Below are 22782 nucleotides of genomic sequence, written 5' to 3' on the forward strand. Positions count from 1 at the left end.
GAGGAACAAGAGGAAGCTGGAGCAGGAGTTTGCAGAGGATGAAGATAATCCATCCTATGGACCTGGAATGCACTAAAAAGTTAATCCAATCTTTGTCGCTCGATTCCCAAAACTTTTATTTTCTCATACTAATTACATGTTTTCTAAGGATCTTCCAAACATATTTGTTTCAAACTTTCAGTAAATGTTACACAGTACCTTCTGCATAATTTAACACAGCCTTTTTCCAAAAAACTGTATATTTTTGAATATATAAATAAAAAATTGCAAAAAAATGTTGTGAATTTTCATTACAATTGAAAAAAAAATCATCTTTAATAACTGAACTCAAATTTTGTAAAATCCCTGTGTTAAGTTGTAGCCCATATTCCAATAAATAATCTTTAAAAATTTCAACTTCCTACCTCAAATACTTTGTGAGGAAAGATGTAATATATAAGCGTTATTTTAACATTGCAAGTATAGGGCGTTCCGGAGCCCCTTAAGTAGGAATTGCCAGTGTCGTGGTGTTAACATTGGCACACTCACAGGTCGTCGGCTGCGGAGGCCCATCCTTAGGAGTGTTCGGTGCACTGTGTGTTCAGACACACTTACATTCTGCCAGCATTAAAGTCTGATGTTAGTTCTGCAACTGTTCGCCACCTGTCCTGTTGTACCAGTCCGCCCAGCCTACGACGTGCGACAAATCTAATGAAGGGTGGCCGCTCAACCCCACGACGTCTGGACGTGGTTTCACCACGTGTTACGTGTTGAAGACACTAATCACAGCTCCCCTCGAACATTCGACAAGTCGTGCAGTTTGTGAAATACTAGTGTCGAGCCTCCGGACTATCACAACCTGCCCTCGGTCACACTCAGATAGATCGCACGCCTTCCCCGTTCTACACACGGACAGCACGCTCACTGATACTACATGCACCGTGCGTGTGGCTATCGGTCATTTCTCTCCAGGTGACGCTGCTATCGCCTGGACGCGTCTATACCGATAGTAGGTCGCTGGTGATACTGTTCTGCCGTATCAGTGTGTGTTACTTTCACTGCACTGCATAGCTTATCACTTGACACAATACTGAATGAGAGTCTCTTCTCAACGTACCATTGATAATTAACTTCGACATACAGTTGTGGCTTCTAATACAACTCGCGCCACTGGATCTGAAGTAAGACGACGTTCTCGTCGTAAGCGATGGTTGGAGACACGGGCCGAGCGGCACTGCGCTGTGACTAAAGTACTCTAGCGGCAGCGGCGGCGCACGAATCGTCAGCATTTCTGTCTTATTTTGCTGTTAGAGATAACATACCGAAAAGCAACTGCATAGCGGTACGGCGTGGAAAGTACTTCTTCTGACACACTGGTCATAAACTTTGGTAGCAAATTGTCTTTCAACGACTGAGATCGTAAAGTAAAAACTGTACAGTTCTAAAATTTAAAATAGGTACCACCATGTTCTTTTCTTCCAGATAACGTGCCCTATGGTTGCTCTGGTTGTTAAAAGAAGAGCGTAAACATTTAAAACCAGCCGCAAGGCCTGGAGCTCTCTAGCTTTGCTGGTCGGCAGTACAACAATGATGCAGAAGTCAACTGTCAGTTCGAATGATGTTTTCTCAGTCATTTCTGTACCGGCGACTTCTTTCTCTGTAAGCCGATCAACTAAATCAGTTTAGCGTTCGTTTCCTCTGAAGGACAATACAGGACATTTTCACTGCAAAGGGTAAAGACAACCGGAGCCACATCCTCACATTCAACTACCAGAGGCTCGCAACGAGAGTGAACACCGTAATTATCTTCCAAGGGTGAGGCGTTTGCCTAGCGTCGGAAGCGCTTCGCTCAACTGGCTGCCGTCCTTGCTCATTGGAAATTTAGCGTTCTCGGATCCACCGCCAAAGCGACGCCAATACCATGTCAGCGTGCTGTGTTGTTTTTTGGAGGTTGCTCAATGTCGCTGTTATTGAAAAAATGAAATGTGTGACGAGGGCCTCCCGTCGGGTAGACCGTTCGCCTGGTGCAAGTCTTTCGATTTGACGCCACTTCGGCGACTTGCGCGTCGATGGAGATGAAATGATGATGATTAGGACAACACAACACCCAGTCCCTGAGCGGAGAAAATCTCCGACCCAGTCGGGAATCGAACCCGGGCCCTTGGGATTGACTGTCGCGCTGACCACTCAGCTACCGGAGCGGACGTCGCTGTTATTAGTGAAGAACAGGGAAGGAAATCGTAGTCGCCCTTTGGAATAACACACTCCAGCTAATGCGATAATGAGCAGCCAAAGACTGAAGTTGAAATTTTATTTTGCTCGTTGGAATCGTCGAATGTCTCATAGGTTGAACTTTTCCATTGAAACATACGCTTATTTTATTATGTATTGTGTTACGTCAGTAACTTAATTTTGAAAACTCTGTTTCCTTTACCAAAAGCATTCTCGACAATTTTTATTCAGCTATTAGTTGAGTACCCAGCCCAATATGTATTTATTCCAGTCTTCTTTTAGTCCGGCTTCACCTTCCCCCTCTCTCTGTCCATCTGTTCCTTCGCCCTCTGTCCATCTGCTCGTTCCCCCATTGCCCATCTCCTCCTCCCCATTGTATTTGTCCATTTCCTCCTCCCCTCCTATTTTGCTGCCCATCTATTACTCCCCCTCTCTTTATCAATCTCCTCCTCTTTCCTTTCTCTGTCCACCTCCTACTCTCCCCTTCCTCTGTCCATTTCCTCCTCTTCCCGCTCTGTCCATGCCCCCCCTCCTACTTTATGTTCACCACATCCTCCTCCCTTTCTTTTCCGTCCCCTCCTTCCCCCTCTTACTCAATGCATGTCCTCCTTCCCCCTCCTCTCTCCACGTTATCACCCCCACCCTAGTAGCAGGTTGCTGGTTCTTAGCCCCCTCCCCTCCACAGTATTTCTTTCCGAGGGCTTAGGAACGGCGTTTTACTCTCAGCTTTGCCCGCGTGCACACGTGGCCTATAATACGAATATATTTCAAACATATTTGTGTCCATATGTCAGTTGTATCTCTAGCGAATTTCGTCCTGTGGTTTCATTTTCACGCAGCTCAATGTTTATGACGTCAAATCTCCTGAACTATGTTTCGTCCAATGATATATTTTTGCTAGTACATTTAGTGTTATGTAAATACTGTATGAAAAATGTGTTGCAAATAGAGTTAGTGGCAGAGAAATAATAAACTAAAAGTTTAAAGGTGGGAACTCTAGTAACCAATGAACTTTTCTCCTTTCATCATTTTTTGGGTAGTGTCAGCGAGGAAAGGTCTCACGAAGGTTTGAAATTATGTTTAATGTTAGCTGCTAGTCACTAAGTGCTCTCATTCTCAAATACTGGATGAATATAGTCGGGTTATTGGCGCGTTGTGAGCTACGTTTCATTCTCAGCCCCAGAGTTATCGTAGCGAGATTGGATACTGTAATCCCCAAATCCTCGAAAAATAAGCGAAAAACATACCTATCCAAAAAAGTAGATAAAAATTCACTTGACGCCTTCCTGAGAGACAATCTTTACTCATTCCAAATTAATAATATAAATGTAGACCATATCAGGCTTCAATTCAAAGAAATAGTATTGGCATCAATTGAGAGATTTATACCAAATAAATTAACAAACGACGGAGCTGATCCTCCTTGGTACACAAAACGTGTTAGAACACTGTTGCAGAAACAACGAAACAAACATACCAAATTTAAAGACGCAAAATCCCCAAGATTGGCGACCTTTTACAGAAACTCGAAATTTAGAGCGGACTTCAGTGCGAGATGCCTATAACAGTTTCCACAACGAAACTTGGTGTGGAAACCTTGCAGAAGATTCCAAAGAGATTCTGGTCGTATGTGAAGTATGTTGGCGGCAAGAAACAATCAATGCTTTCTCTGCACGATAGCAATGGAGATACTACAGAAGATAGTGCTACCAAAGCAGTGTTACTAAACACAGTCTTCCGAAATGCCTTCACAAAAGAAGACGAAGTAAATATTCCAGAATTCGAATCGACAACAGCTGCCGCCATGAGTAAGGTAGAAGTAAATATCCTCGGAATAGTGGTTCAAATGGCTCTGAGCACTATGGGACTCAACTGCTGAGGTCATTAGTCCCCTAGAACTTAGAACTAGTTAAACCTAACTAACCTAAGGACATCACAAACATCCATGCCCGAGGCAGGATTCGAACCTGCGACCGTAGCGGTCTTGCGGTTCCAGACTGCAGCGCCTTTAACCGCACGGCCACGTCGGCCGGCCTCGGAATAGTGAAGCAACTTAAATCACTTAATAAAAGCAAGTCTTATGGTCCAAACTCTATACCAGTTAGGTTCCTTTCAGAGTATGCGATGCATTAGCTGCATACTTAACAATCATATACAACCGTTCGCTCGACGAAAGATCCGTAGCCAAAGACTGGACAGTTGCACAGGTCACACCAATATTCAAGAAAGGTAGTACGAGTAATCCATTAAATTACAGGCCCATATCGTTAACGTCGACATGCAGCAGTATTTTAGAACATACATTGTGTTCGAACATTATGAATTACCTAGAAGAAAACAGGCTATGGACACACAGTCAACATGGGTTTAGAAAACATCGTTCCTGTGAAACACAACTATGTCTTTATTCACACGAAGTGTTGAGTGCTGTTGACAAGGGATTTCAGATCGAGTCCGTATTTCAGGATTTTCGGAGGGCTTTTGACACTGTACCCCACAAGCGGCTCGTAGTGAAATTGCGTGGTTACGGAATATCGTCTGAGTTATGTGACTGGATTTGTGATTTCCTGTCAGACAGTTCACAGTTCAAAGTAACTGACGGCAAGTCATCGAGTAAAACAGAAGTGATTTCTGGCGTTTTCCAAGGTAGTGTTATAGGCTCTTTGCTGTTCCTTATCTATATAAACGATTTGGGAGACAATCTGAGCAGCCGTCTTCGGTTGTTTGCACAAGGCGCTGTCGTTTATTGACTAATAAAGTCATCATCAGATCAAAAGAAACTGCAAAACGATTTAGAAAAGATGTCTGATTGGTGCGAAAAGTGGCAGTTGACCCTAAATAACGAAAAGTGTGAGGTCATCCACATGACTGCTAAAAGGACCTCGTTAAACTTCGGTTACACGATAAATCAGTCTAATTTAAAAGCGGTAAATTCAACTAAATACCTAGGAATTACAATAACGAAAAATTTAAATTGCAAGGAACACACAGAAAATGTTGTGGGGAAGGCTAACCAAAGACTGCGTTTTATTGGCAGGACACTTAGAAAATGTAACAGACCTACTAAGGAGACTGTCTACACTACGCTTGTCCGTCCTCTTTTAGAATACTGCTGCGTGGTGTGGGATCCTTACCAGATAGGACTGACGGAGTACATCGAAAAAGTTCGAAGAAAGGCAGCACGTTTTGTATTATCGCGAAATATGGGAGAGAGTGTCACAGAAATGATGCAGGATTTGGGCTGGAAATCATTAAAAGGAAGGCGTTTTTCGTTGCGGCGGAATCTTCTCACGAAATTCCAATCACCAACTTTTTCCTCCGAATGCGAAAATATTTTGTCGACACCGACCTACATAGGTAGGAACGATCACCAAGATAAAATCAGAGCTCGTACGGAAAGATGCAGGTGTTCATTCTTTCCGCGCGCTATACGAGATTGGAATAATAGAAAATTGTGAAGGTGGTTCTATGAGCCCTCTGCCAGTCACTTAAATGTGATTCGCAGAGTATCGATGTAGATGTAGACTCTCACCCTCTTGAGAAGCAGGTGGTTTTCACCGCACAGTGGTTCTTTTCAGACAGTAACTGATATGTGGTCCAAGTTTGGTTGATATCTATCCAGTGGTTTAGGAGCAGATGTGGAACATACATACACTTTTATAATAGGTACGCATTCGTTTCTTTTGCTTTCCACACAGTCGTTTCCTTCAACTGTCCTAAGTACAAAATTTTATCAACTGGATCTGCGACTGCATTGTTAATTTGCGCTATTTTGTCTAGGATGTGTTGACTGTACACTGTTTTAGTCTTAGTGTAACTGATATGCAGGCCTGTTTTCAAACCTGCTCTATTAAGACCTTCTGTGAGTTTTTGAAGTTTAGCTGCACTAGAGGTAAACAGTACAATGAGATCAGCGGAAGGAAAGCAGTTCTGTTGTTTTCCATTATCACATATACACTCCCCCATTTCCTCCCTGTTTATGTACAGTGGCTCTCTACCCACTTGTAGGGTTCATATCCTGGTTGTGCAATAAATTTTCACTGTCACTGTGTGGCAGGCAAGGCAGAAACTGTGATGGTGTAGGGGTCCTGATCACCACACTTGGCACCAATGTTCTGGATTAAGTGTCAAACCTCTCCTCAGTGTCTTGTGGAATGAAGACATGTGACAGTATTGATAGTGATCCATCTGTTGGATGAGTCGGTGCTTTCGGAGAGGAATTATAAATATGCGCGCAGTGGGTTTCATCCTCTCCCATCTTTCATCGTATACAATATAAACGAGATACCACACTATACACATGTGTTAGTTGTGTTAGTTGTCTACACTCAACTGACACATGACACAACTGTCACAGACTCCAAGCAAGGGGGCATTATGTACAGAGTAACGAAACTCTTTCCAATTTGGCACTTTTATCTTATAGCAATTGGAATCGGACACAACCAGGAAACGCTGGCCGACCTGCCGATGGCTCTGACGGTCAGTCACAAAAAACTACATAAAGACAACAACAGTTATGGATGGACAATGAAGACAGCACGGCACAATGATGAGGCCAGAGAGTGAGCAAAATAGAGAGTCTAGACGTACCAATATTAGGAACCAAAGAACAATGAATAAAGCGAACAATATGAGAGCACAGTCAGAAACGATGAGATGTGGGATCCTGTGCTGCTAGCTTTATAGCACAGTAGCTAATGCTGATAGACTGATGCGGGGTCATGTCCCCTGGTAACACGAAAGAACCACCAGCAGCTCGAACTGCATCCGCCACTCATTGTGTCGTCGGACCGTCGGTGCATCATTTGGAAGGAGGTAAAATCGTTACAAGTCGGAGCATACTGCACACCTACTGTGTCGTGTGCCCCATCGAAGACGTGTATCTTAATGTGATATTGTCATCGACGACATTTTGCAAGTTAGCCGAATTCCATTGTTCATTGACGGAATTCCCTTAGCAATATACAGGGTGGTCCATTGATTGTGACCGGGCCAAGTATCTCAAGAAATAAGCGTCAAACGAAAAAACTACAAAGAACGAAACTTGTCTAGCTTGAAGGGGGAAACCAGATGACGCTATGGTTGGCCCGCTAGATGGCGCTGCCATAGGTCAAACGGATATCAACTGCGTTTTTTAAAATTGGAACCCCCATGTTTTATTACATATTCGCGTAGTACGTAAAGAAATATGAATTTTTTAGTTGTACCACTTTTTCCGCTTTGTGATAGATGGCGCTTTAATAGTCACAAACACATGGCTCACAATTTTAGACGAACAGTTGGTAACGGGTAGGTTTTTTAAATTAAAATACAGAACGTAGGTACGTTTCAACATTTTATTTCGGTTGTTCCAATGTGATACATGTACCTTTGTGAAGTTATCATTTCTGAGAACGCATGCTGTTACAGCGTGATTACCTGTAAATACCACATTAATGCAATAAATGGTCAAAATGATGTCCGTCAACCTCAATGCATTTGGCAATAAGTGTAACGACATTCCTCTCAACAGCGAGTAGTTCGCCTTCCGTAATGTTCGCACATGCATTGACAGTGAGATGGCGCATCTTGTCAGGCGTTGTCGGTGGATCGCGATAGCTAATATCCTTCAACTTTCCCCACAGAAAGAAATCCGGGAACGTCAGATCCGGCGAAGGTGCGGGCCACGGTATGGTGCTTCGACGACCAATCCACCTGTCATGAAATATGCTATTCAATACCGCTTCAACCGCACGCGAGCTATGTGCCGGACATCCATCTCGTTGGAAGTACATCGCCATTCTGTCATGCAGTGAAGCATCTTGTAGTAACATCGTTAGAACATTACGTAGGAAATCAGCATACATTGCACCATTTAGATTGAAATCGATAAAATGGGGGCCAATTATCCTTCCTCCCATAATGCCGCACCATACATTAACCCGCCAAGGTCGCTGATGTTCCACTTGTCGCAGCCATCGTGGATTTTCCGTTGCCCAATAGTGCATATTATGCTGGTTTTCGTTAAGACTGTTGGTAATTTCTCTTGTGACCAGTGGCAGAACTATACACGACGTTCAAAGTCGTCGCCATGCAATTCTTGGTGCATAGAAATATGGTACGGGTGCAATCGATGTTAATGTAGCATTCTCAACACCGACGTTTTTGAGATTCCCGATTCTCGCGCAATTTGTCTGCTACTGATGTGCGGATTAGCCGCGACAGCAGCTAAAACACCTACTTGGGCATCAACATTTGTTGCAGGTCGTGGTTGACGTTTCACATGTGGCTGAACACTTCCTGTTTCCTTAAATAACGTAACTGTCCGGCGAACGGTCCGGACACTCGGATGATGTCGTCCAGGATACCGAACAGCATACATAGCACACGCCCGTTGGGCATTTCGATCACAATAGCCATACATCAACACGATATCGACCTTTTCCGCAATTGGTAAACGGTCCATTTAAACACGGGTAATGTATCACGAAACAAATACCGTCCGCACTGGCGGAATGTTACGTGATACCACGTACACGTTTGTGACTATTACAGCGCTATCTATCACAAAGCGAAAAAAGTGGTCCAACTAGAACGTCCATATTTCTTTACGTACTACACGAACATGTAATAAAAAATGGGGGTTCCTATTTAAAAAAAAAGCAGTTGATATCCGTTTGACCTATGGCAGCGCCATCTAGCTGGCCAAACATAGCGCCATCTGGTTTCCCCCTTCAAGCTAGACGAGTTTCGTTCTCTGCAGTTTTTTCGTTTGATGCTTATTTCGTGAGATATTTGTCCCGGTCAATATCAATGGACCACCCTGTACGTTTGGAAACTGGTTGAAATGGTCCTCCATTCACGAACAACAACAATAGCTATCGGGTTTCAAACACATTGCAATTGATGAAGTGAGACAGTTGTCTCTAGTCTCTGCCACTTGGGATCTCTTTACAACCACCGTTCTTATGCCACATTACATAACTGAGAGTGGTACCCCATTCCTCGATTCCTGCATCGAGACACCAATAACTGTGGCAACGTCAGTGGCGGTGTCGTGCGGGCACCTCCGGACTAGATATCTCCTTCTTGCCATTCTATCACGAGTCTATGGCGTCGATGCCGTACGAGCTACTGGCAAATATACACCACTCGACCGCCGCCACTGACGTCAGCGGTGGAGATCCCGTGGCCGATCAGTATCAGTTCTATACCTGCTACAGCGCTCTGCAGTGACAACAGTGTTCTTTTAAACGGAAGGACAGCATTCGGCGTGAGCTCAGCAACGAATCTCGACTGGTAGTGGTTACCGTGAAAGCTTTATTCGGTGCCTGTTAGGTGTAGTGAAGGGTGCGGGCAGTGTAGCGAGTGTGTTTCTGTTGCAGCTGGCGAAGGGAAGGAGCACCGGCGGCAAGGCATGTCCCTGGACGAGAGCACGGCTCGCCGACGCCTCGACGGCCACGCCAGCGACGACGAGCACGCCACCACGCGGGCGCCACTCGTGAGTACAGCTCTGCATCTTATCAACGTCCCAATGTTAAAGGGAAGCTGGCTAATGGTTTGCCGAGTCCTTATATTTGGAGCTTGCACCCGTACATCGTACAGTCCTCGAGTTCCACCATTAAGCCGGCCGGAGTGTCCGAGCGGTTCTAGGCGCTTCAGTCTGGAACCGCGCGACCACTACGGTCGCAGGTTCGAATCCTGCCTCGGGCATGGATGTGTGTGATGTCCTTAGGTTAGTTAGGTTTAAGTAGTTCTCAGTTCTAGGGGACTGATGACCTCAGATGTTAAGTCCCATAGTGCTCAGAGCCGTTTTCCACCGTTAATCCTCCGTTTGACTCCACTCCGTTATTGTCGCATCGAATTAGTTGGCGCCTGCAGATGGGCAACACAGGGAACAGTTGTGCAAAGGGGGCTGCTGTTGTGCCATTCGTGCGAATGAAATGCACGCATGGTGTAAACACTTCATTATATGAGGGTAATCCCAAAAGCAAGGTGTTGTGTACATAGTTCCGCGTAGTCAGCGCGTACACAACTTTCCCACTAGAGCGCGCCCCGCTAAGCGCAACAGCGCAGGCGCAGCGCTCGTCCGTCTCGGCACTACGAGATGGCGCTGCCATAGAGACGGACCAAATTCTGCTTCCGCCGATCCGCGTATTAATATGTAACGCAGCCAATGAGTTTGCTGCTAACGTAGAACCTTTTCTCCTCGCGGATCACACTCGCGCAGTAATACATGAACGCGCGAGGTATTATAACGAGTGTACAGACCTTCGATTAGTCAGTCTGCACCAGTCTGTATTAGTCTGCACCAGTCTGTATTAGTCTGCATTTGTCTGCACCAGTCTGTACGAGTTCTACTTTTGTCTGTACCAGTCTGTACGGGTTCTACGTTTGTCTGTACCAGTCTATAGTCAAGTTTCAGTCTGCGCCTAATAAGATTACCATATTCCTGTACATAGCCATGAAGATAAATGTATAGACACTTTTGTCAAGTATCAGAGATATATGTGAGTATAAGATTAACGTACCAATACCAAAGGAACTTCAGATTGTCAATTGTAAATAGCATCCAGAACCAAGTTAAGTAATTTTTATGTTTGTTATTATTTTAATAAATGTGTGTGAAAATTAATCAAGTTCTGTTTAAAGTTGGTCACCGTGAATCTGCTACTCTAAGCGTGCAAGTGGCATTTCTATCGTCTGACCTAACCGCAGAAGATAAACACACCACGATAAGACCACGAGACGTATTGCTGACATTCGCCTACTTCGTTAGAGCGACAAGTCAAATAATCTGATGGTGTGTGTACTGAAGGTCTTACTGCACACGCACCACATAAGGTCTCCTATTTTTTATAAGTACATATACCAGTTTATTTCTACAATGGTTTATATCAGTTTACAGCTTGAACATTTAGCTATTTTTCGACATAATCACAATTTCTGTCGATGCATTTTTGTAGACGCTGTGGCAGTTTTTGTATGCCCATGTCATACCAGCTCGCCGCCATGCTATTCAGAAAGTTATAAACCTCTTCTTTCACCTCGTCGTCTTAGCTGAATCGCTGGGACCACAATTAACGCTGACAGGTACTGTGAGACTCTGAAAAAACTCAAACTGGCAATTCAGAATCGGAGAAGAGGAATGTTTAGCAAGGGCGTACACATTCTCCATGACAACGCTCGCCCACACATCGCTCGGCAAAGCGTTGCTCTCCTGCAACAGTTTCAGTGAAACATAATCACCCACCCACCCTATAGTCCTGACTTCGCGCCCAGTGACTATCATCTGTTCACTAAGTTAAAAGAACATTAGGCCGGAAAGCGATTCAGCTCCGACGAAGAGGTGAAAGAAGAGGTTCATAACTTTCTAAACAGCATGGTGGCGAGCTGGTATGACATGGGCATAAAAAAACTGCCACTGCGTCTACAAAAACGCATCGACAGAAATTGTGATTATGTCGAAAAATAGCTAAATGTTCATGCTGTAAACTGATGTAAACCATTGTAGAAACAAACATGTCTATGTACTTATAAAAAAATGGGAGACCTTACTTTTGGGACTACCCTTGTATATGTAATAGTTCGTCCAGGTATTTATTCTAGTTGTGTAGGCTCTGCCGAATCTTCAAGACTTTTGCTACGCTGCGATCACCACCGTGGACGTCGATGATTGCGCCCTCCCCCCCCCCCCCCCCACCGCCCCCTTCCCGCCCAAATCAGCCGCATAGTGTCGCAATCGATACGAAAGCATTTTGCGCACCCATCAGTGAAGTGAGTAGCGACGCAGTTGTCGCGTCCCACAACGCAGACCCACAACGACACGTTCCACCTGTCGATTCGGCCACAGCGAGTGACCTGCGGCCCTCGCAGAAACGCCAACGGCACCGCTCAGAGGCGGATGGACGAGACGACCGACGGTACGAAATGGAAGAAGTGCTACGTGTCGACGCCACACGAAAACGAACCGTCACCCACCAACGTGAAAGTCGCACTCCTAACTTCTACGCAAGTACGGACAGAGAGCGTTTAATCTTGTTTTCTGAAGATAGAGACAGAAACATAAGCAGGTTCCACACTATGGCAGTAGGAAAACTGATTAGTCGGGGCTTCTACTCATTATTCGAGCACATAATCAATGTTACGGTGGTAGGGAAAACCCGTGTTAAAGCTGACACACTGTCAGGATTAACGGCCAGTGCTTTCGTCCCACACTGTTTCTTTGACAGAGCAAATTTGGAGGCCTACAGTCCAAAGCTCTTCCTAGTAAACAAGACATCAACAATAATGTTGAAACCTGCATTACGGAGGACGAATCACTAACGAAAATTACGAGATGGTGCGAAGTTATTGCCATCAGGTGATTCAGTAAAATTACACACATCAAAAAAAGTTTTGCATCACCTCGGTTACGGGAGTTCCGGAACCTGTACAGAAAATTGGAATAGAGATCAACGTAACCATCATTTCCGCTCTTTTTATTGCTCATGAAAACCACATATTGCATGTTATACCACCGTACAGCGAGACCTTTAGAGGTGGTTGCCCAGATTGCTGTACACACCGGTACCTCTAACACCCAGTAGCACGTCCTCTTGCACTGATACATGCCTGTATTCGTCGTGGCATACTATCCACAAGTTCATCAAGGCACTGTTGGTCCAGATCATACCACTCCTCAGCGGCGATTCGGCGTAGATCCATCAGAGTGTTTGGTGGGTTACGTCGTCCATAAACAGCCCTTTTCAATCTATCCCAGGCATGTTCGGTAGGGTTCAAGTCTGGAGAACATGCTGGACGCCCTAGTAGAGCGGTGTCGTTATCCTGAAGGAAGTCATTCACAAAATGTGCACGATGGGAGTGCGAATTGTTGTCCATGAAGACGAACGCCTCGCCAATATGCTGCTTATATCGTTGCGCTATCGGTCGAAAGATGGCATTCACGTATCGTACAGCCGTTACGGCGCCTTCCGTGACCACCAGCGGCGTACGGCGGCCCCACATAATGCCACTCCAAAACAGGAGAGAACCTCCACCTTGCTGCACTCGCTGGACAGTGTGTCTAAGGCGTTCAGCCTGACCGGGTCGCCTCCAAATAAGTCTCCGACTGATTGAAGGCATATGCGACACTCATCGGTGAAAAGAACGTGATGTCAATCCTGAGTGGACCATTCGGCGTGTTGTTGGGCCCACCTGTACCGCGTTGCATGGTGTCGTGGTTGCAAAGATGGACCTCGCCATGGAAGTCGTGAGTGAAGTTGCGCATCATGCAGCCTATTCCGCACAGTTGGAGCCGTAACACGACGTCCTGTGGCTGCACGAAAAGCATTATTCAAAATGGTGGCGTTGCTGTCGGGGTTCCTCCGAGTCATAATCCGTAGGTAGCGGTCATCCACTGCAGTAGTAGCACTTGGGCGGCCCGAGCGAGGCATGTCATCGACTGTTTCTCTCTTTGCATCTCCTCCATGTCCGAGCAGCGTCGCTTTGGTTCACTCCGAGACGCCTGGACACGTCTCTTGTTGAGATCGCTTCCTGGTACAAAGTAACAATGTGGACGCGATCGAACGGCGGTATTGACCGTCTAGGCATGGTTGAACTACAGACAAGCCGACCGCGGTGGAGGAGCGGTTCAGGCGCTTCAGTCCAGAACCGCGCTGCTGCTACGGTCGCAGGCTCGAATCCTGCCTCGGGCACGGATGTGTGTGATGTCCTTATGTTAATTAGGTTTAAGTGGTTCTAAGTCTAGGGGACTGATGACCTCAGATATTAAGTCCCATAGTCCTTAGAGCCATTTGAACCATTTGAACACCAGACAACACGGGCCGTGTACCTCCTTCCTGGTGGAATGACTGGAACTGATCGGCTGTCGGACCCCCTCCGCGCTGCTCATGCATGGTTGTTTACATCTTTGGGCGGGTTTAATGACATCCCTCAACAGTCAAAGGGACTGTGTCTGCGATACAATATCCACAGTCAACGTCTATCTTCAGGAGTTCTAGGAACTGGGGTGATGCAAAACTTTTTTTGATGTGTGTGTAATCCAGAATGAGCAAAAGGTAACAAAGGCGTCTCCAGTTTGTATTGTGATGTTTATATGACAGCGGCTCCCGTAGTTCGTTGAGTTCGTTGTCTGGTGGACGTGTATGCACCCTCCTTCTTACAATCATGTAATTGTTTGGGATTGACGTGGCAGCAAACAGTGCAGATGAAACACAAGATGCGTATACTGCCCAGGGTCACAGAGAAGTGGTGCCTTTGGGAGTGCCAATCAACCAACATGTATTCTTTGTACCGGTGCCTACTGTGACCCATCTCGAACCTGCCTAAAGAAATTAACAAAATTATGCCTGTCATTAATAATACCCTCCGAGAAGCGTCATCTATGTTAGAAAACAGGCACTATGCGAATCTACATCTACGTGATTACTCTGCAGTTCCCAATTAAGTTCCTGGTAGAGGTTTCATCAAACCACCTTCAAGCTGTTTCTCTACCGTTCCACTGTCGAACAGCGCGCAGGAAAAACGAGCACATAAATCTTTCTGCGCAAATTTTGGTTTATTTTATTGCGATGGTCGCTCCTCCCTATGTAGGTGGGCGCCAACAAAATATTTTCACACTCTGAAGAGAAAGATGGTGACTGAAACTTCATAAGAAGATTCTACCCCAACCAAAAACGGCTTTGTTTTAATGATTGCCACCCCAGTTCAAATATCGTACCCGTGGCGCTCTCTCTCTCTCTCTCTCTCTCTCTCTCTCTCTCTCTCTCTCTCTCTCTCTCTCCTCTCCCTCCCCCTCTCTCTCCCTCTCCTATTTCGCGATAGTACAAAACGAGCTTTCTTCTTTGAAGTTTTTCGAAGTCCTCCGTCGATCCTATCTGATGCGGATCCCACGCTGCACAGTAAGAAGAGGGCGTACAAGCGTAGCGTAGGCAGTCTCTGTAGTAGGACTGTTGCACTTTCTCATTGTTCTGACAGTAAATCGTAGTCTTTCGTTTGCTTTACCCAGAACATTATCTATATGATTTTGCAACTTCAGTTATTCGTAGTTGTAATGCCTAAGTACTTAGTTGAATTTACAGCCTTTAGATTTGTCTGGTCTATCGTGTAACCGAAATTTAGTGGATTCATTTTGGTACTCATGTGGATAAATTCACAGCTTTCATTATTTAGAGTCAGTTGCTAGATATCTTGTCTAAATCGTTTTGCAATTTGTTTTGATCATCTGATGACATTATGAGACGGTAAATGACAGCATCGTCTGCAAACAATCTAAGAGCGCTACTCAGATTGTCTCCTAAATCATTTATGTAGATCCGGGAACAGCAGAGGGCTTATGACGCTTCCTTGGGGAAGGCCAGATATTACTTCCGTTTTACTTTACGACTTTTCGTCAGTTACTGTGAATTGTGATTTTAAGTGCGGGGAGTATGGTGGATGGTACAGTATTTCCCAGCCCCATCCACCTAACAGGACCCGCACATTGTCGTGCAAAATGATGGGTGGGACAGTAATACGACTTAAGTCCTTGTGACTTTGATTTGATTCCGAAGATGAAGGAACCACTTCGTGGCATTCGCTTCAGAACTGTTCCAGAGATGCAACAGGCAGTAGACTGCTCCATTCGCACCATCAACAGAACAGGCTCTGCTAACGGTATACTACGCCTTCCACATCGCTGGCAACGGGTTCTACACAACGCTGGTTACTACTTTGAAGGGCAGTAACAGGTGCAAACATATAACTCTTTTGTATCGGTTATGAATAAACCGGTGCCACTATTTAAGTTCCAACCCTCGTATTAATGCAAAGTACGTTGGTTAAGTCAAGGGGCACACCTGTAACGAGTTTTCGATTTAAATCTCGCTATTGTTTAATTTATGAAGGAAAAAGGAGTACAGCATATAGTTTAGATCAGTGTATTCTAGTTTGCATACTTACCTGGTGCAGTACTTTTTTTATTATACTTTGTGTACATCCCAAACTCAGTAGCGCTATTTGGGAGCTTATATCTATTTTCTTACACACTACAGTACATCTAGGGATTGTGCTTGTTGTGAGCGGAGACAAGGAGAATTGGCTAATGTCCGTAAACAGCTGGAAGCTGCATTCGCTACCATTGGCGTACTTCTGGCTAATGCTCAAAGCTGGGGCGACATCGGGGCGCTGGTGACGAGACCTGGGAAACATTCGGTGCTGTTGCAATCCCCTGGTGAGCCAGGTGTCGCTACACCTTCTGATACGCAACATCTGACCGCTCCGTCCTTATTCGAGAGTGCGTGGCAGACAACGGTGTGTTCGCGTGTCACTGGGCGGAAGGCGAAAGAGGGAGCAGGTAGCGCGGCTGGCTCTCTACGACTTAGCAACTGGTACGAAGTGCTACCCAGTGTTGATGATACGCTGAGCCAGCACGGGATGCCTGTCCTGTTGGGCCAGAGGCCGATTTTCCTGCTCAGTCCGGACAAGTACAGAGGGTGGGTATGCTTGTCATTGGGGGATCCAATGTTTTACGGGTGAAGGAGCCCTTCAGGGAGATAGGTGGCAAGGTTCAAATGGCTCTGAGCACTATGGGACTCAACTGCTGTGGTCATAAGTCCCCTAGAACTTAGAACTACTTAAACCTAACTAACCTAAGGACAGCACACAACACCCAGCCATCACGAGGCAGAGAAAATCCCTGACCCCGCCGGGAATCGAACCCGGGAACCCGGGCGTGGGAAGCGAGAACGCTACCGCACGACCACGAGATGCGGGCTGATAGGTGGCAAGGCAGGAAATAATGCCAGTGTGCACTCGATATGTTTGCCGGGGGATTCGTCAATGATGGGGAGGAGGTCGTGCCAGCAGCTATCGAGCGCACTGCTTGCAACCGGCTGCATGTAGTGGCACATGTAGGCACGAATTACGCCTACCGCTTGGGTTCTGAGGCATTTCGGCTCCTTTCGGCGGATGGCTGATTTGGTGGAGGCAACTAGTATCGCATGTGGAGTGCAGCCTAAGCTGCCTATGTGCGGCATCGTACCAAGGGTTGACCGCGCTTCTTTGATTTGGAGCAGAGTTGGAGTTCTAAACCAGAGACTCAGACAACTCTGCGACGGTATCGAATGCGAATTTCTCGAAATTCGCTATCGGGTACAGAAATCTAGGGTTCCCCTTAATAGGTCAGGCACACTACACGCAGTAAGCGGCTACTGGGGTAGTGGAGTACATGTGGGCTGAGTATGGGGCTTTTTTTTATCAGAAAAACCCTTCCTTGGGATCAAAGACGATTTGTCACATAAATTAGCCACAATGTTCTCAGAGAACGTTCGTTGTCGCAGATCAGAAATAGAAAACACTAATATAATGTTAGTAAACTGCAGGAGCATCGTAAGCCGGCCGCGGTGGCCGTGCTGTTCTAGGCGCTTCAGTCCGGAACCGCGGGACTGCTACGGTCGCAGGTTCGAATCCTGCCTCGGGCATGGATGTGTGCGGTGTCCTTAGGTTAGTTAGGTTTAAGTAGTTCTAAGTTCTAGGGGACTGATGACCTAAGATGTTAAGTCCCATAGTGCTCAGAGCCATTTGAACCATTTTGCAGGAGCATCCAAGGAAAGGTCCTAGAATTAGTATCGCTTACTGAAGATTATAGTGCACAGATAGTATTAGGAACAGAAAGTTGGCTGAAACCAGACGTTAATGATAACGAAATTCTAAGTTCATATTGGAATATTTATCGTAAGGATAGGTTAGTCGCCAGTGGTGGTGGCGTGTTTACTGCACAAAAGAATTTAATAAAATCCAGCGAGGTTATCATGGATTCCGATTGTTAATTAATTTGGGTGAAGTTAAGTATCAAATATCGGTCAAAAATGGTAATCGGATGCTTTTATAGGCCGCCTGGGTCAGGAGTTCTTGTGGTAAAGCGCTTCAGATAGAACTTGGAGAATATCGTTAGTAATTTTCACGACAGTGCCGGTGTAATAGGGGGTGACTTCAACTGTCCATGTACAGATCGGGAGCGTTGTGCTATCAAAACTGGTGCCAGAGACAGGGATTCCTGTGACAGTGTTCTGGATATCTTGTCTCAAAATTACTTTGAGCAGATAGTCAGGAAACCAACTCGTGAGGGTAACATCTTAGATCTCCTGGCTACAAACAGACCTTAACTTCTGACACTCCACTCCTTTTGACATTCGTCAGACATCAGCAAAAGCACACAGTGAGTGCGTCAGCGTTACTAGAATAAATTAATGGTGCAGGACTGAACCCTTATTCTACGACACAGCACATGGGTGTTTAGCTGTACAAAATTGGTTTATGTACTGTATTATTGTCAATGAAGCACACTGGATTACATAGTGTGTGACATGACAGTTTCAGGACAATTGTCAAGATAACATATTATGTCCTGATTAGCAGAAACAACACTGAACACAACAATATTAAATTTGAATTGAAGGTTCTCTACAAATTTTTTCTTAAATCTAGACAGAGAAGCACTGTCTGAGTTAACCAATATTACGTCAAATCATCCGATTCCAGGTTCTAAATTCGGTACTATTTAGGATGACAATCAAGTCTACGGAGGATGGTTAGTTTTTGTGACAAGATATGCAAAAGATTACTCAAGGTTGCTCGTGTTCACAATGGATGCAAGCTGGTGATCCAATATTTTTACGTCTCTGCCAGCGGCATTTACCTTTAGCTGCGACGTGTTGTGGGCTGTATGGCTGCCCTCGCCCTCTGAAAATCCTATAAAAATCTAATCAATATCTTTACTGATTTTGTCAGCTGAAACTGCCCTACGTTTCTCGTTAGGCGAGAAATCATACACTCACAACTAGTCTGGAAAATATGGCGATATACACCCACATAAATGGAGCAGCATGTATATCTCAACGCCCTCTCAGTTCTCGCAAGAACAATTAACTACATGGCTGTTTCGTTTCTCCGCTATCGTTAGCTCAACGACTCTTCATCTAATTTCTAGCTGAATGTCAGCCAAAGTGAACGCAGCGTTCACACTGTGTCGTGCAGAGCGTGATGCGCCCTGCTTTACACTTGATGCTGGTTCAGACAAGAGTCCCCGGAGTCGTCGGTATTCTGTCTTTCGTAGCAAACTGTCCCCCAAGTCTGTCCTTTCATTCTTTGCGTCACAGCCTTTTAGACCAATGGGAGCATTCCTTTCATCTCGTGGAAACTACCTCGCCAATTGCAAAGGACGTATCTTCAAACTGCGCTGTAATCTCGCTGCTTATATTCTGAGTTTATTTCAGCCAATCTGACACTTTGTGCCCACTCCTGACGCCTAAAAGTTACACGCGTACATCACGAGAGCACCCCAGATCTTCCAGATGATCCGAAATGCAACTCAGGTCTATTTTTATCCATCTGGAAATTCCCCAACGCAATTTTCTGAAGAATTTCTCTGTCGCAGGCAGCGCTTGGCCATCACCTGCTTCCTTCGATGTACCGCCTGGTGCGTTTACTGTCTCCTTCGCCATGGGTCACAACTTGTTAAAAACCTTTCGCTGTACGCGGGCCGTGGCTGGAAACCCGAGTCCATCCCAAACTCAAGCGTCTCTTCCAGCAGTTTTTTTTTTTTTAAAAAAACTTTTGCTAATCGACATGCAGGATTTAGGTTCGGTGTGTTAATACCGTCGACTGGAGTGTCATACCTCTTTTGCATTACATACAGTACATTCTGATAGACAAATCTGCTCACTATCACCGAAGGATGTCATGTGATGCCTGCCGTGCTAGCCGCGCGACCTAACACGCTGCTTCCCGAGCGATAAGGCGTGCCGGTCCCCGGCACGAATCCATCCGGCGGATTAGTGTCAAAGTCCGGTGTGTCAGCCAGCCTGTGGATAGTTTTTAAGGCGGTTTTCCATCTGTCTCGGTGAATGCGGGCTGGTTCTCTTTATTCCGCCTCAGTTACACTACGTCGGCGATTGCTGCACAAACACTGTCTCCACGTACGCGTACACCATAATTACTCTACCATGCAAACATTTGGGGTTACACTCGTCTGGTATGAGACGTTCCACTGGGGGCCAAACTGCACAATACACAACCCTGGGATCGGTGTGAGGCGGCGGTGGGGCAGGTGGACTGCTGTGGCCTGCTGTGGGGTTGTGAACCACTGAGGGCTACGGCAGGATGAAGTTCAGTTCAATACAGTACAATACTATGTCATGTGACATATCGATCTATTAGTACGACGTATACAGGGGGAAACACACAGCAACAGAACGTACCAGCGTGACTTCAAACACTTTGTTACAGGAAATGTTCAAAATGTCCCCCGTTAGCGAGGATACATGCATCCACCCTCCGTCGCATGGAATCCCTGATGCGCTGATGCAGCCCTGGAGAATGGCGTATTGTATCATAGCCGTCCACAATACGAGCACGAAGAGTCTCTACATTTGGTACCGAGGTTACGTAGACAAGAGCTTTCAAATGCCCACATAAATGAAAGTAAAGAGGGTTGAGGTCAGGAGAGCGTGGAGGCCATGGAATTGGTCCGCCTCTACCAATCCATCGGTCACCGAATCTGTTGTTGAGAAGCGTACGAACACTTCGACTGAAATGTGCAGGAGCTCCATCGTGCATGAACCACATGTTGTGTCGTACTTGTAAAGGCACATGTTCTAGCAGCAGAGGTAGAGTATCCCGTATGAAATCATGATAACGTGCTCCATTGAGCGTAGGCGGACGAAACTAAAATGAGCTCTAACATGGAAATTAAGCGTTTCCGGACACATGTCCACATAACATCTTTATTTGTGTGTGAGGAATGTTTCCTGAAAGTTTGGCTGTACCTTTTTGTAACACCCTGTAGAATCTCATGGAAGGTGCGAAATTAACATTCATTCAAGCTGCCATCTTACAAACTTAATGAATCAGTTCTTGTGGATGGAAGGAATCAGTGGCCATAAGGCTGTGATGGCATCTATGACAACAGGCCTGACAAAGAATGTTAAGAAAATTAGAAAAACATTTTTGCTTAGCAAGAGTGACAGGATACAAATTTCAGAGTACTGATCAGTCAGCGTCAAATATTCAGTGATGAGGACGAAGATGCGGGAAAAAAAATGGAAAAAATTCAGAGGATTCGTGCAATATGCCATAGACTAGCGTGTTCCAAGTAAGGGATGGGGAAGACCCACCATGGTTTAATAGCCGTGTTAAAAAACTGCTACACAAACTAAGAGAACGTCATCTCAGATTCAAGATAAGTAAAAACCTAGCTAAGAAACAAAAGCCGAACGAAGCAAAAATAAATGTAAGGAGAGCAGTGAGAGAAGCGGAAGCGTCCAATGACTTTGAAAGTAAAACTTTGTCAACCGATCTGAGTAAAATCCCTTAGTGGTTTTGGTTGTATATAAAATCAGTAAGAGTGTCAAAACCATCTATTCATTCAATCAGTGACCATGCTGGCACCGAAACGGTGGATAACAGAGAGAAGACCGAAATACTGAATTCGGTCTTCCGAAATTGTTTCACCACGGAAGATCGTAACACGGTGCCTCATTTCAATCTCCATACGAACAGCGAAGTGGCAGATATTGAGATTACCTATAGTGGAACAGAAGAACTACAATCGTTTTGCAGTGGAAGGCCGTCAGGACCAGTTGAGATACCTATAAGATTCTACAAAAGTTATGCGAAAGAAACTGCTCTTCTTCTAGTAGCAATTTATCGTAGATAGTGTGAGCAACGGAGGGTGCGTAGCGACTGGAAGAAAGCGTAGGTCATTCCCATTTTTAATAAGGGCCTTAGGACAGATGCACACAATTATAGACGAATATCGTTGACGTCAGTCAGTTCTAAAATTGTTACCACATAAAGCATATAGGGAGTATCTACGTTGATGTAGATGTAGACGTAGATGCAGAAGTTACAAAGTTTGTGCAAGTGGATCAGAAAGTGAATGAATTAAGAGAGTGTTTTATGAAGTTCAGTATGCACATAGCATAAAATGTGAGGAGAAAGGCTGCCGCCTCACATTTAACCAGCACTCCAATACAGAATTGTTGCCAGGAAAGGTTTGACCGAGAAACATGGTGAGACCTTTCCCGAAACAATTCCTCTCATCCCGGCCATCAATAATTAAAGAAAAGAAACGAGAAAAGCTTAAAAATGCAATAATAAAATGGAAAGAACATACAGAGAGTATATGTTGTGTCTCCTCGAAATTTCCCATTCACTCAAATTACGAAATTTCCTTACATAGCAGTTTTGAATTCTTATATAAAAATGACCCAAACAAAACACAAAAATTGCTTTGGATTACCATCTACATCTACATACATACTCCGCAGTCCACCATACGGTGCGTGGCGGAGGGTACCTCGTACCACAACTAGCATCTTCTCTCCCTGTTCCACTCCCAAACAGAACGAGGGAAAAATGACTATCTATATGCCTCTGTACGAGCCCTAATCTCTCTTATCTTTGGTGTCTTTCCGCGAAATGTAAGTTGGCGGCAGTAAAATTGTACTGCAGTCAGCCTCAAATGCTGGTTCTCTAAATTTCCTCAGTAGCGATTCACGAAAAGAACGCCTCCTTTCCTCTAGAGACTCCCACCCGAGTTCCTGAAGC

At 45.3% G+C, this 22782-nt stretch overlaps 1 protein-coding gene across 1 annotated transcript in view; it reads left to right on the forward strand.

Moving 5' to 3' along the window:
- LOC126248816 (sodium-dependent transporter bedraggled) overlaps positions 1–22782 on the forward strand; it is a 777714-nt gene that overhangs the window by 310648 nt on the left and 444284 nt on the right. The window contains exon 3 of the mRNA XM_049950225.1: positions 9579–9694. Within this exon, the coding sequence (XP_049806182.1) occupies positions 9611–9694 (84 nt within the window). The 5' untranslated portion in view covers positions 9579–9610. The remainder of the gene's footprint in view (positions 1–9578; positions 9695–22782) is intronic.

This window comes from Schistocerca nitens, chromosome 3 (genome assembly GCF_023898315.1).
Source record: "Schistocerca nitens isolate TAMUIC-IGC-003100 chromosome 3, iqSchNite1.1, whole genome shotgun sequence".
NCBI classification, from domain to species: Eukaryota; Metazoa; Arthropoda; class Insecta; order Orthoptera; family Acrididae; genus Schistocerca; species Schistocerca nitens.